The sequence below is a fragment of the Bombyx mori genome, chromosome 19 (genome assembly GCF_030269925.1).
Source record: "Bombyx mori chromosome 19, ASM3026992v2".
NCBI lineage: Eukaryota > Metazoa > Arthropoda > Insecta > Lepidoptera > Bombycidae > Bombyx > Bombyx mori.
The window spans coordinates 6,896,208-6,909,231 of NC_085125.1; the positions used below are offsets into that span (position 1 = coordinate 6,896,208).

The following is a 13,024-nucleotide window of genomic DNA, read 5'->3' on the forward strand; positions in this document are numbered from 1 at the left end:
CCGTCGCGCCCTCTAAAACACCTACACTTGCTCGTAGGTCGCCTGCACCCGCCTCCTCGTGCTCCGACTCTGACTCGGACATGGAGGTCGACCTCGCCCCCGCCTCATCGACGGATGGATTCACCCTGGTACAGAAGGGTAAGAAGCGTGCCGCGGAGTCTCGAGCTCCCGCGGCCGCTAAAATTAGCAAAGCCGTGAACGCGTCGCGCCCCCGCCCTCAGACTCCCGTTGCGCCCCCAGCCCGTGCCACTCCGTCGCCGCGTCCGGTGGCACAAAATAAAACCCAGACCCCTCCCCCGGTTATCCTTCAGGAGAAGGCAGCTTGGGATCGAGTTTGCCTGGCCCTTAAGGCCAAAAATATAAATTTCACGAATGCCCGTAACCTCGCGAACGGCATTCAAATTAAGGTTCAAACACCCGACGACCATAGGGCCCTCTCTTCTTACCTCCGTAAGGAGCGTATAAGTTTCCATACGTATACGCTCCAGGAGGAGCGCGAACTCCGCGTTGTAATACGCGGAATCCCTAAAGAGTTAGATGTAGAGCTCGTAAAAGCCGACCTGTTAGAACAAGGCCTACCAGTGAATTCTGTGCACCGTATGCACACCGGTCGCGGTAGGGAGCCATATAATATGGTTCTAGTCGCTCTCCAGCCTACCCCCGAGGGTAAGAAAATCTTTAACACACAGACCGTCTGTAGGCTCTCTGGTATCGCTGTCGAAGCCCCCCATAAAAAAGGCACTCCTAGCCAGTGCCATAACTGTCAATTGTACGGGCACTCTTCCCGTAACTGTCACGCGCGCCCCCGATGTGTTAAGTGTTTGGGCGATCACGCCACGGCCCTCTGCGCTCGCGACCAAAAAACCGCGACGGAACCGCCTAGCTGCGTCCTGTGTCGAACACAGGGTCACCCTGCGAATTACCGTGGTTGCCCCCGAGCCCCTAAAATAAATCGCCGCGTCGCCCGCCAAAACCGCCTCCGAGCTTCCGGCCCAGACATCAAAGCCTCGGCACCCTCTGCGTCGCAGGCTAAGCCAGCGTTCGTTCCGGCGGCGGTGCCCAGTGTCTCGGCCTGGGCAAAACCGCTGCCGTACACGAACACGGCTACAACTCCCTCCTCCGCGATTCGTCCCGCCCCCGCGACTCGTCCCTCTCCCGCGACTTGCCCTCTGACCGCGTCCGACAATCTCGCTTTAGCGATCGACTTCTTTCAGTCGATCAACTTTGAGCGCGTTAACGCTTTGGGCGACGCCATTCGCGCTGCCTCCACTGCACAACACTTTATCGCCGTTGTGCAGGAATACGCCGACGTATACGCGTCATTAAATACGTACGTCCTCCCCTCACTCCGCCGGTAATCAATGGCGTATATAAGTAGAATAAAGCCCCTATCCGTAACGATAGGATTTTTTAACGCTTACGGTCTCGCAAATCAACGTGATCAGGTTTCTGACTTTTTGCGTGACCACCAAATTGATATCTTCTTAGTGCAGGAGACCCTACTTAAGCCCGCGCGCCGTGACCCTAAAATCGCGAACTATAACATGGTCAGGAACGACAGGCTCTCTGCCCGTGGTGGTGGTACCGTCATTTACTATAGAAGAGCCCTGCATTGCGTCCCGCTCGATCCTCCCGCGCTCGCTAATATCGAAGCATCAGTGTGCCGAATCTCACTGACGGGACACGCGCCGATCGTTATCGCGTCCGTTTATCTTCCACCGGATAAGATCGTTCTAAGCAGTGATATCGAGGCGCTGCTCGGTATGGGGAGCTCTGTCATTCTGGCGGGCGACCTAAATTGTAAACACATCAGGTGGAACTCACACACCACAACCCCGAATGGCAGGCGGCTTGACGCGTTAGTCGATGATCTCGCCTTCGATATCGTCGCTCCGCTAACCCCGACTCACTACCCGCTAAATATCGCGCATCGCCCGGATATACTCGACATAGCGTTATTAAAAAACGTAACTCTGCGCTTACACTCGATCGAAGTAGTTTCAGAGTTAGATTCAGACCACCGTCCCGTCGTTATGAAGCTCGGTCGCGCTCCCGATTCCGTTCCCGTCACGAGGACTGTGGTGGATTGGCACACGCTGGGCATCAGCCTGACTGAATCTGATCCACCATCGCTCCCGTTTAACCCGGACTCTATCCCGTCTCCTCAGGATACCGCTGAAGCCATAGACATCTTAACGTCACACATCACCTCGACATTAGATAGGTCATCGAAACAAGTTGTAGCGGAGGACTTCCTTCACCGCTTCAAATTGTCCGACGATATTAGGGAACTCCTTAGAGCTAAGAACGCCTCGATACGCGCCTACGACAGGTATCCTACCGCGGAAAATCGTATTCGAATGCGTGCCCTACAACGCGACGTAAAGTCTCGCATCGCCGAAGTCCGAGATGCCAGATGGTCTGATTTCTTAGAAGGACTCGCGCCCTCCCAAAGGTCTTACTACCGCTTAGCTCGTACTCTCAAATCGGATACGGTAGTAACTATGCCCCCCCTCGTAGGCCCCTCAGGCCGACTCGCGGCGTTCGATGATGACGAAAAAGCAGAGCTGCTGGCCGATACATTGCAAACCCAGTGCACGCCCAGCACTCAATCCGTGGACCTTGTTCATGTAGAATTAGTAGACAGTGAGGTAGAACGCAGAGCCTCCTTGCCACCCTCTGATGCGTTACCACCCGTCACCCCGATGGAAGTTAAAGACTTGATCAAAGACCTACGTCCTCGCAAGGCTCCCGGTTCCGACGGTATATCCAACCGCGTTATTAAACTTCTACCCGTCCAACTCATCGTGATGTTGGCATCTATTTTCAATGCCGCTATGGCGAACTGTATCTTTCCCGCGGTGTGGAAAGAAGCGGACGTTATCGGCATACATAAACCCGGTAAACCAAAAAATCATCCGACGAGCTACCGCCCGATTAGCCTCCTCATGTCTCTAGGCAAACTGTATGAGCGTCTGCTCTACAAACGCCTCAGAGACTTCGTCTCATCCAAGGGCATTCTTATCGATGAACAATTCGGATTCCGTACAAATCACTCATGCGTTCAACAGGTGCACCGCCTCACGGAGCACATTCTTGTGGGGCTTAATCGACCAAAACCGTTATACACGGGAGCTCTCTTCTTCGACGTCGCAAAAGCGTTCGACAAAGTCTGGCACAATGGTTTGATTTTCAAACTATTCAACATGGGCGTGCCGGATAGTCTCGTGCTCATCATACGGGACTTCTTGTCGAACCGCTCTTTTCGATATCGAGTCGAGGGAACCCGCTCCTCCCCACGACCTCTCACAGCTGGAGTCCCGCAAGGCTCTGTCCTCTCACCCCTCCTATTTAGCTTATTCGTCAACGATATTCCCCGGTCGCCGCCGACCCATTTAGCTTTATTCGCCGACGACACGACTGTTTACTATTCTAGTAGAAATAAGTCCCTAATCGCGAAGAAGCTTCAGAGCGCAGCCCTAGCACTAGGACAGTGGTTCCGAAAATGGCGCATAGACCCAGCATGGCATCAACCCAGCGAAAAGTACTGCGGTGCTATTTCAGAGGGGAAGCTCCACACGGATTTCCTCCCGGATTAGGAGGAGGAATCTCACACCCCCGATTACTCTCTTTAGACAACCCATACCCTGGGCCAGGAAGGTCAAGTACCTGGGCGTTACCCTGGATGCATCGATGACATTCCGCCCGCATATAAAATCAGTCCGTGACCGTGCCGCGTTTATTCTCGGTAGACTCTACCCCATGATCTGTAAGCGGAGTAAAATGTCCCTTCGGAACAAGGTGACACTTTACAAAACTTGCATAAGGCCCGTCATGACTTACGCGAGTGTGGTGTTCGCTCACGCGGCCCGCACACACATAGACACCCTCCAATCCCTACAATCCCGCTTTTGCAGGTTAGCTGTCGGGGCTCCGTGGTTCGTGAGGAACGTTGACCTACACGACGACCTGGGCCTCGAATCAATTCGGAAATACATGAAGTCAGCGTCGGAACGATACTTCGATAAGGCTATGCGTCATGATAATCGCCTTATCGTTGCCGCCGCTGATTACTCCCCGAATCCTGATCATGCAGGAGCCAGTCACCGTCGACGCCCTAGACACGTCCTTACGGATCCATCAGATCCAATAACCTTTGCATTAGATGCCTTCAGCTCTAATACTAGGGGCAGGCTTAGGGACCCCGGTAACCGTACTCGTCGAACTCGACAAAGAGGTCGACGTGCAACCTAACCCATGCATCAGCCCGCTGAGTTTCTCGCCGGATCTTCTCAGCGGGTCGCGATTCCGATCCGGTAGTAGATTCATTCGCGAAACAATTGCTCTTGAGTTGTTAGGTCTCCTTCGGAGGCGCTCGGGCAGTTGTTAGCAAATCCCACCCCTCTTGGCTGAGCCTTTGCTCGCCCACCTGTCCTGGTGAAACTGGAAAGGCCTTCGGGCCACCAGTAAACTTTCAATCATAAAAAAAAAAAAAAAAAAAAAAAAAAAAAAAAAAAAAAAAATGTAATGAATTTAGAAACCTCCAAATAACATACGCATTTTGTACAAGAAGCTTGTTATGTTAGGATGAAAAATAGAATCTTAAATTGAAAATGTAATTTATGAAATTTTGTAATTCGTCATTTATTTATTTTTCTTTTACAATTTAATTATTACAGTCACAGAACAAGCCCGTACCAACGGAACGATATCCGGTGTTCGAAGAGTTCGTATCGTATGTACTAGACGAGACAAGAGCTAGGCGATCCCTTGACATGCACTGGACGCCGTACACAGATTTCTGCACACCCTGCAGATTCGCCTTCGATGTAATATTGAAGTTCGAGACCTTAGACGTGAGTTGTTCAGTTGAAAACCGAATATAAAATATATCGAGGGGTGATTGGTTTAAGCGATATTTTTGCAACTTTGCAGGAGAGTCATTTAAAGTTTAAAATTTGGAAAATTATATAATAACAAAAAATACTTTAGCGCTATTTGAATGGAATAAACTTAATAGAATTTCAATTAAAAACATCGAACTATTGATGCTAATAACAAATAAAACGCACCTTTAATACCAAAAACAATTTTAAGGGATTTTATGACCTTATATCTAAGATATTTAATTTATATTCTTATTTTTATGAAAACTGATAATATAAAGAGAAATGAAATGAATTTGATTAATATGAAACATGGCATGAAATTAAGTGAAATAAAATGAAATGAGATGAGATGATATGGGATGAATTATTATAATCTCAGTAAAATGGTGGTCATTTACTAAGATTTTTTCAGTGGACTTTTTGGAGGATCCCGAGAATTTGCGTCCAGCGGCTTTGTTTGATTTTCCCACATTTGTGCACTTTCACAGATACTAAACGGTTAATAAACCACCGTTATTACATATTTAAACCTGAAGAATCACTAAATATTACACACTAAATTATACAAGCGTTCTCAAGTCGAAAAGTGATTTTTATTCATTTTAATAATATTTTTGACATTTTTTGTTAACAATTCTTTAAAACTAAACATAAGAAGACCACACAAATGTTTGTGACAGTTTTTATGGAAGCTAAGTTTTAATAATTAGCTACCTGCCAGTTTCTGCACACTCATAAGTTCTGGGGTTGGAATTGAAGGATTAAGCAACATGTCACAGCTGGCTACAATAGAAGCAGCACAAGCTACTCTCGAAGAATGTTTCTCAAGAAGAATGGCTGACCTTGAAGCACAACTCAACAATACTGCCCCTGCAAAGGAAACTATTTCAAAAATTTCTGAAGAATTTAGGGCATTCAGAGAGCTAGTTTTCTCAATGCTTCATCTACTCCGGCAACAAATCAATGAATGTTCCCAAATGGTAGATATTATTGAGACCAGACACAGAAGAAAAGCTATCATCTTTATGGGCATTCCAGAAGTCGAAAGAGAAGACTGTAATAAAATTGTTCTAGATATTACACATAAGCAGTTGGAACTGAAAGGTATTTCTGCTTCAGATATAAATGTATGTCATAGGATCGGCTCACAAAATAAAGATCATCATCGTCCAATCCTGGTAAGGTTTTCCAGTTTAGATACCAAGATAGATGTGTGGAGGGCTAAATCTAAATTAAAAGGTTCACCCATCTCAGTCAAGGAGTTTTTGACCAAAACCAGGCAGGTCGTTTTTAGCAAAGGTCGGCAGCATTTTGGAATGCATGCTTGCTGGACTCAAGATGCTAAAATCATAATCAAGTTACCCGATGGAAGTAGGCAGAAACTTACTACGATGGACGACTTGAATCACCTAATTTCCAGATACCCCAAAATTATAAAAGAACCTTCGGCAGCTAAAAACATTGTGAGTGATACAGTGAAAACAAAGAGCACAACCACAAGGCTTCGAAAGCATTAGTGTATTTGTTATAGTATGTGTGAAAGTGTCTATCCCACTGTACCTACATACATTGTTATTTTCTTAATGTGTTGGTCAGTTATTGTAATGCCATTATTTCGTAACGATCGAAATTTAAATTGCATTTATTTTAATTTGTAATTATTATTTTTATTGCTTCTTCCTTCAATTTTTGCCTTACCCACCATACAGGTTGTTTTTGGTTTTCAATCATATGCAAAGTAATAATTAATGTAATCACTGATTTACGGTGCATTGGTTGTGTACTTAGTGTTTTAATTTATAATCATCATTATTGTTATTGTTATTAATATTACATATAAACTACTATTTTTAATAACAACATCATTTTTGTAATAATGCATAGCTAAGCACTGACGTCAGATTGGCGTCTGACACCTAGTCTGTCAAATTGACATTGATGCGGCTTAGTGAATCACAGAGTAAATATTAATGTAACTTAATTTGCATTCCATTTTACTCAAACTTCTAAGTTTTCTTTTGTTTTTTTTTTTTTTTAGTCTAATATTTTCTTGCTTTATTTTGTACATATCATTGTTGTTATAATTTGTTATAATTTTTTGTTTTGATTTTGTGTGCTGAAAATAATCTGTATTGTTATTTTTATTATGTATACGGTGTGTGTTGGCTGGCGGGTGGTGCAGAGAAATCAGCTTTTTGTTTTTTTGTTTTTGAACTCATTGCATTTACTTTAAGTTATCAATAACTTTTATAAAATTTGTTTTCTATATAGGATAATAGTATATATATTTAAATTGTGCATTGTATTTGTATTGCATTGATTAATTTATGAGTAATTCATGTGACGACCTTTATCTTTCTGCCAATGAATCTCTTTCTCCTGTTTCTTCGTTAAATGAGGATAGTTTTTGTTCAGTAACTGGTACTCTTGGTGACTGTGTACGACGATGTTTTAGCAAAAATTCGGGCCTACTAAATTTATGTCACATTAATGCGCAAAGTGTGCCCAGTCATTATAGTGAAATTCTGGAAAGTTTTGATAATACTGACGTTCATGCTGTGCTGATATCCGAGAGCTGGCTAAAGCCTCATCTTCTTTCCACTAGTTATCCTCTTCCTGGTTTCGATTTGATTCGGAATGATCGTGTTGATAGGAGAGGCGGCGGCGTTGCTATCTACCTTCGCAGTGTTTTTTCTTATAAAATCCTCGAATGTTCTCCACCAAACTGTTCAACCTCTGCTGAGTTTCTTTTTTTGGAAGTTTCCGTTAAGGGAGTTAAATTAGTGCTGGGTGTTGTTTATTGTCCTCCCACTGTAGATTACTTCTCCAGTCTCGAACCAATTCTGGAATCCTTAGGCTCAAAATATTCACATCACGTCACGGTTGAGTATAAAATAAATAAATAAATAAATAAATAAATTATGGGAGATTTCAACACCGACCTTGCAGTTCATTCACCTCGATCCTGTAAACTCTTGGCTATCGTCGAATCTGCTAATCTTCAAGTCCTGCCTCTACAAGCCACTCATTCGAACAGTGATGGGAAAGATACCTGGCTTGATCTAATTCTTACTTCCTCTCCCACCCTTGTATCATCTCATGGTCAATATCCCGCACCTGGCTTCTCTCATCATGACCTCATTTTCCTCTCTTACTCCTTAAGTCCTCCGAAGTCCCAACCTAGGCTTATGAGCATACGTAGTTTCAAACGCTTAAATTTAGATCAGTTGCAAAAGGATGCGTCAGAATTAAAATGGGATGATTTCATGGCTACACCTTCTATAGATGATAAAGTGCGTATTTTTAATGAAACTATCCTTAACTTGTATGATATCCATGCGCCTGTTAGGAAGGTGAAGATGAAGCGTCCTCCAGCTCCATGGATAACGAGAGGTGTGCGTATGTATATGCGGCGTAGAGATAGAGCTTTTCGTAAATTCCGGAGGGACCGATGCGATGACAATTGGGCTTCTTATAAAATTGCGAGAAACCGGTGTAACCAGGTGATACGAAATGCTAAACGCCGCTACTTTCTACATAATATATCGTCTTCTTCAGTTGCTAATATCTGGAAGTTCCTCGGAACTCTAGGTATTGGCAAACAACGTCAATACAGCTTTCAGTCGGCAATTGGACTGGATGATATCAATGCGCACTTTACTACAAGTATCCCGTTGGATTACCAGTCAACGCGCCGTACTGTGGAGTTTCTGGAAGGACTATCCCCTCCAAATATCGACCCCTTTAAATTTTCCACGGTATCTATGGGTGAGATCAAAAAGATAATCCTCTCTATAAGATCCAATGCTGTGGGTCACGACGGAGTGAGCCGCCAGATGATAGTTCTGATTCTCGATTGTCTTCTTCCATCGTTACAACATTTAATCAATTCATCTTTGTCCTCTGGTACTTTTCCCGTACAGTGGCGCAAAGCATTTGTGATTCCCTTACCCAAAGTCTCTAATCCGACTCTTCCTACTCATTTCCGTCCCATATCGATTCTCCCTTTTCTGTCCAAGGTGTTGGAGGCCTGTGTACATAACCAACTGTCCCAGTTTGTTCATAAGAATGGTTTAATAAACTCCCTACAGTCTGGCTTCAGACCGGGCCACAGCACCGTCTCCGCTCTCCTCAAAGTGACAGGCGATATTAGGGCTGGAATGGAGGATACTAAAGTCACATTGTTGGCTTTGGTCGACTTCTCTAATGCCTTTAATACCGTCAGTCACGAAATCCTTTTATCTATCCTGTCCTATCTTATGATTTCGCCTGAGGTGCTGAAATGGTTTACATCATATCTTCGAGGGCGCCAGCAATCGGTCCGCATTGATGAGTCTTCGTCTTCATGGCGTGATCTAGATACTGGTGTCCCTCAAGGCGGAATTCTTTCCCCTTTGCTTTTCTCTCTCTTTATCAATCTCATAACTCAGTCCCTTCAGTGTTCGTATCACCTGTACGCTGACGACCTACAGCTGTACTCGCAGGCTACTGTGGACTGTGTGTCTGAAGCGGTTCGCAGAGTGAATGGGGATCTAGAGGCTATATGCGATTGGTCTGGTAGGTTTGGTTTGACGGTCAATCCAACCAAATGTCAGGCGATTATTATTGGTAGTCCCCGTTTGTTGGGACGATTAGATTTTAGCTCACTCCCACCCGTAACTTATAATGGAGCAATTATACCTCTGAGCCCATCAGTCAAAAACCTTGGACTGTATATGGATTCTAGACTTGACTGGGCGGTACAGGTGTTGAATGTTAGTCGAAAGGTTACTGGATCTCTGCGTGCCCTTTATCGCTTCAAGAACTTTCTCCCTTTCAAGATAAAGTTGATGCTTGTTCAAGCTTTAATCCTGCCCATAATGGACTATGGCGATGTATGCTATCTTGACCTGAATGCAGACCTTTTGAACAAACTCGACCGCCTTCTCAACAACTGCATTCGTTTCATTTTTAATCTTCGCAAGTATGACCACGTGTCTACTTACCGCTCCGAAATAAATTTACTTCCTATACGCGAGCGCCGCAATCTACATGCTCTTACTGCGCTTCATTCTATACTAACATGCCCAACTCCTCCCTCCTATCTGACTCAGTACTTTAAATATTTACATTCTTCGCACGATAAGGACTTGCGTTCCTCTAATAATTTACTCCTTCACTGTCCCACGCACCACTCTAGTTTGGTCCGTTCGTCTTTCGTAGTTCAATCTGTTCAACTTTGGAATTCACTTCCTCTTAATGTTAGGATGATCACTGATCGCCTAACTTTCAAAATAAAGGTACGCCAACTTTTTCTGGAGAAACTTAAAAACTTAAAAACTTAACAATTTGACCTGCAATTTGTGTTCTGTGCAATATACTATTTTCTTGTACGATATATGTATGTATGTGTGGTTCTATTTCTTTGTTATATTTTTGTTTAAGTGTGTATATGAATATGTATGTGAGTATATGATAGAGATTATATATAGATATATGTGTAAATTTTATATTATTATCATGATATAAAATTGTGTACGTTGTTTGTGTGATTATATATATATATATATATCCTGTATGTGTTTGTATATTGTATAATGTAGTTTGGTTGTTTCACATTAAGTTATGCACCTACCACAGGATTCTCTACACCACCCTTGGTTGACTGGTAGAGAATGCCTCAGGCATTAAGTCCGCCATTGTACTTATGTGCATTAAGTTGAATAAATAAATAAAATAAATAAATAAATAGACAAAATAAAATAAATCACACAACATCACTCCTCGCGTTCCCGCCAAAAAGTTTTAATTAATTCCAAAGATAAATGTCGCGAAATGTTGTCGTAAGCCAAATAGCTTTTCATACCCCTCGATATATTATTATTTCAACATAACCTATAAGAATATATTTTTAAATGCGTTCCATTATTTACAGCTTTATTTAATAACCAATATTAAAATCAACTCTGACTTTAGTGATAAATAATTTTTTTGGTACAATTTGAGACAATCGCTGTGTCCCGTTTAGTAAAATCAATAAATTTCGATGACACACCGACAACTATTACTATTGTTGGCAATAACTATCACTTATTGCCAACAACAACATATCGACTAATCAAAAAGCGGAATTATCGGAAGCGTTCAACCACAGCGATTTGACCGCAATTCGTGGACAAGAGCGATATTGTTAAACACTGAACCGAAGCAGGGACGTTTGTTTTTATTGTAAAACCATTCCGGTGGAGCGTTACGGTCGTCCCGAAGACAAATTGGTGTTCCTATTCAGAAAATATATACAGGGTGTGTTAGAGCCGTTAAATGTGTTGTTCCCATTCCGAAAATAAATGACTGACTCGATGGTGTAGTAGTTAGCGCTCCCGTCTATTGCGCCGAGGGTCGTGGGTTCGATTTCCGTGTTAGACATACATTCGTGTGATGAACAGGTTTGTTTGCTCGTTGTCTGGGTGTTTATTATCTATAATAATATATATGTATACATTTAAGTATGTATGTCAGTCTCTGATATTTATAATACAGGGTATCCTAATTTGGGGTGACCGTACGTGATTTTTCCTTTTATTTATTATTATTATTATTATTATACAGGGTGTTACAGGTTAGAGATATTCTCCACACCCCACAAAAAATCCCAGTTAAAGTACTGGTGATTACTATCATGTTAATAATAATTTAATATTTTTCTTTGCAAAAATATTTATTAAGTCTTTATTGCAAACTGCCTTCCTGTGGCTCATTAAAAATATACTTACCAAAAAAGTATTTAATCATAAAAAATAAAACAATATTTTTGGTTGTTCTAGAGTTGTATTTTATTCCTTTTTCGAATTTGGACATGCTCATTTACACCCTGTATGTTGTAAGCTAACCAAAAACGGATGTGCTCGGTCGGTGACACTTGTATAGTTCAAGAATAGACTACATTTTTGTGTTTTTTATTACAGTAGAGCTCAGAGCTTACTTATCATTACATGAATACTGCCCAAGGAATTCACAACATTCAGCCACTAACTTCAAGAGATGAGGTCGAAGTCCTAATAATGTAAAATGTCTGTCCTACTCTTCAAACTAGTAATAGATGAATGGTGGTACCCGTGCAAGTTTTACCATCATGGCGAGTACGATTTTACAGTATTGTGTTATATATTAATTTTTATTTAACTCTTTCAGGAAGATCAAAGGTACTTGATCCAGCTGGCCCGTCTCCAAGACGTAGTGAAGCCAGAGTGGCGTAACAGCGGGAAAGGGACGAATACTTTACATAACATCAACCACCTTTATTCCAGACTCAAAAGGTCTCAACTTGATGGACTTTATAAGTTATATAAGTAAGTCTGTATTATAAAATTCTACTAAAAACTATTAGTTGTGATATAAAAAAAAGCTATACGTTTGCCCACGACGATGCGAAATGGTAAAAACGAACTCGCAGTCCAATGGGTTCGTAATACTGAACTGCCTATTTCTGCCATGAAGCAATCCTGTGTTCCGATTTAAAATTTTATTATAGTCAATAATTATCATTTTAATGCACCCTGAGACTTCGTCCTCGTGTCTTAAGGTCGATTTTTGACTAATTAGCCTATGGAATCATGAGCTTACCTGCCTGTCTAAGCTAATTGACAGTGCCATAATTGTAAGCTATTATTCAGTAAGTTACAAAATATACAATCCCAAACAGGTAGAGCTACTGTGTAAACTTATCCCTAATTTATTAAATGAATATAAGTTCAAAAGGAGGAAGTTCTCAATTCGAATGTTTTTTTTTATTATTTATTTCTTAGAACTGTTTTTCTACCGATTTTAAACCGATTTTGATGATTCTTTTTTTATTCGAAAACTGATGCCACTTATTTGGTTATTAAAATGAGTTTAATTTTATCAAGAACTGACCTGGAGTTTTTCAATTATCCTCAATAATGTACACTTAATTGATTTTTACTACATTAATGATACAGTAATTTTATATCGTTGAAATTCTGATTGAATTTTTTATTAAAATTTTGTTTCATTGTCTGGTGATAATAGTAACTACTTAATAGTAAGGAGGTATCAATCACTGTGCTATTCCTTTCGAAAAGCAATCACGGGTTCTGTTTGAAACAATAAAATGCACAAATGACACATTGATTGAA

At 42.0% G+C, this 13,024-nt stretch overlaps 1 protein-coding gene across 5 annotated transcripts in view; it reads left to right on the forward strand.

Moving 5' to 3' along the window:
- Positions 1-13,024, forward strand: part of LOC101743861 (carbohydrate sulfotransferase 11) — an 85,564-nt gene that overhangs the window by 67,914 nt on the left and 4,626 nt on the right. For all 5 annotated transcript variants that reach the window (XM_062673997.1, XM_021352797.3, XM_012696530.4 and 2 more), the window contains 2 exons: positions 4,680-4,856; positions 12,060-12,217. In XM_062673997.1, the coding sequence (XP_062529981.1) occupies positions 4,680-4,856; positions 12,060-12,217 (335 nt within the window). The remainder of the gene's footprint in view (positions 1-4,679; positions 4,857-12,059; positions 12,218-13,024) is intronic.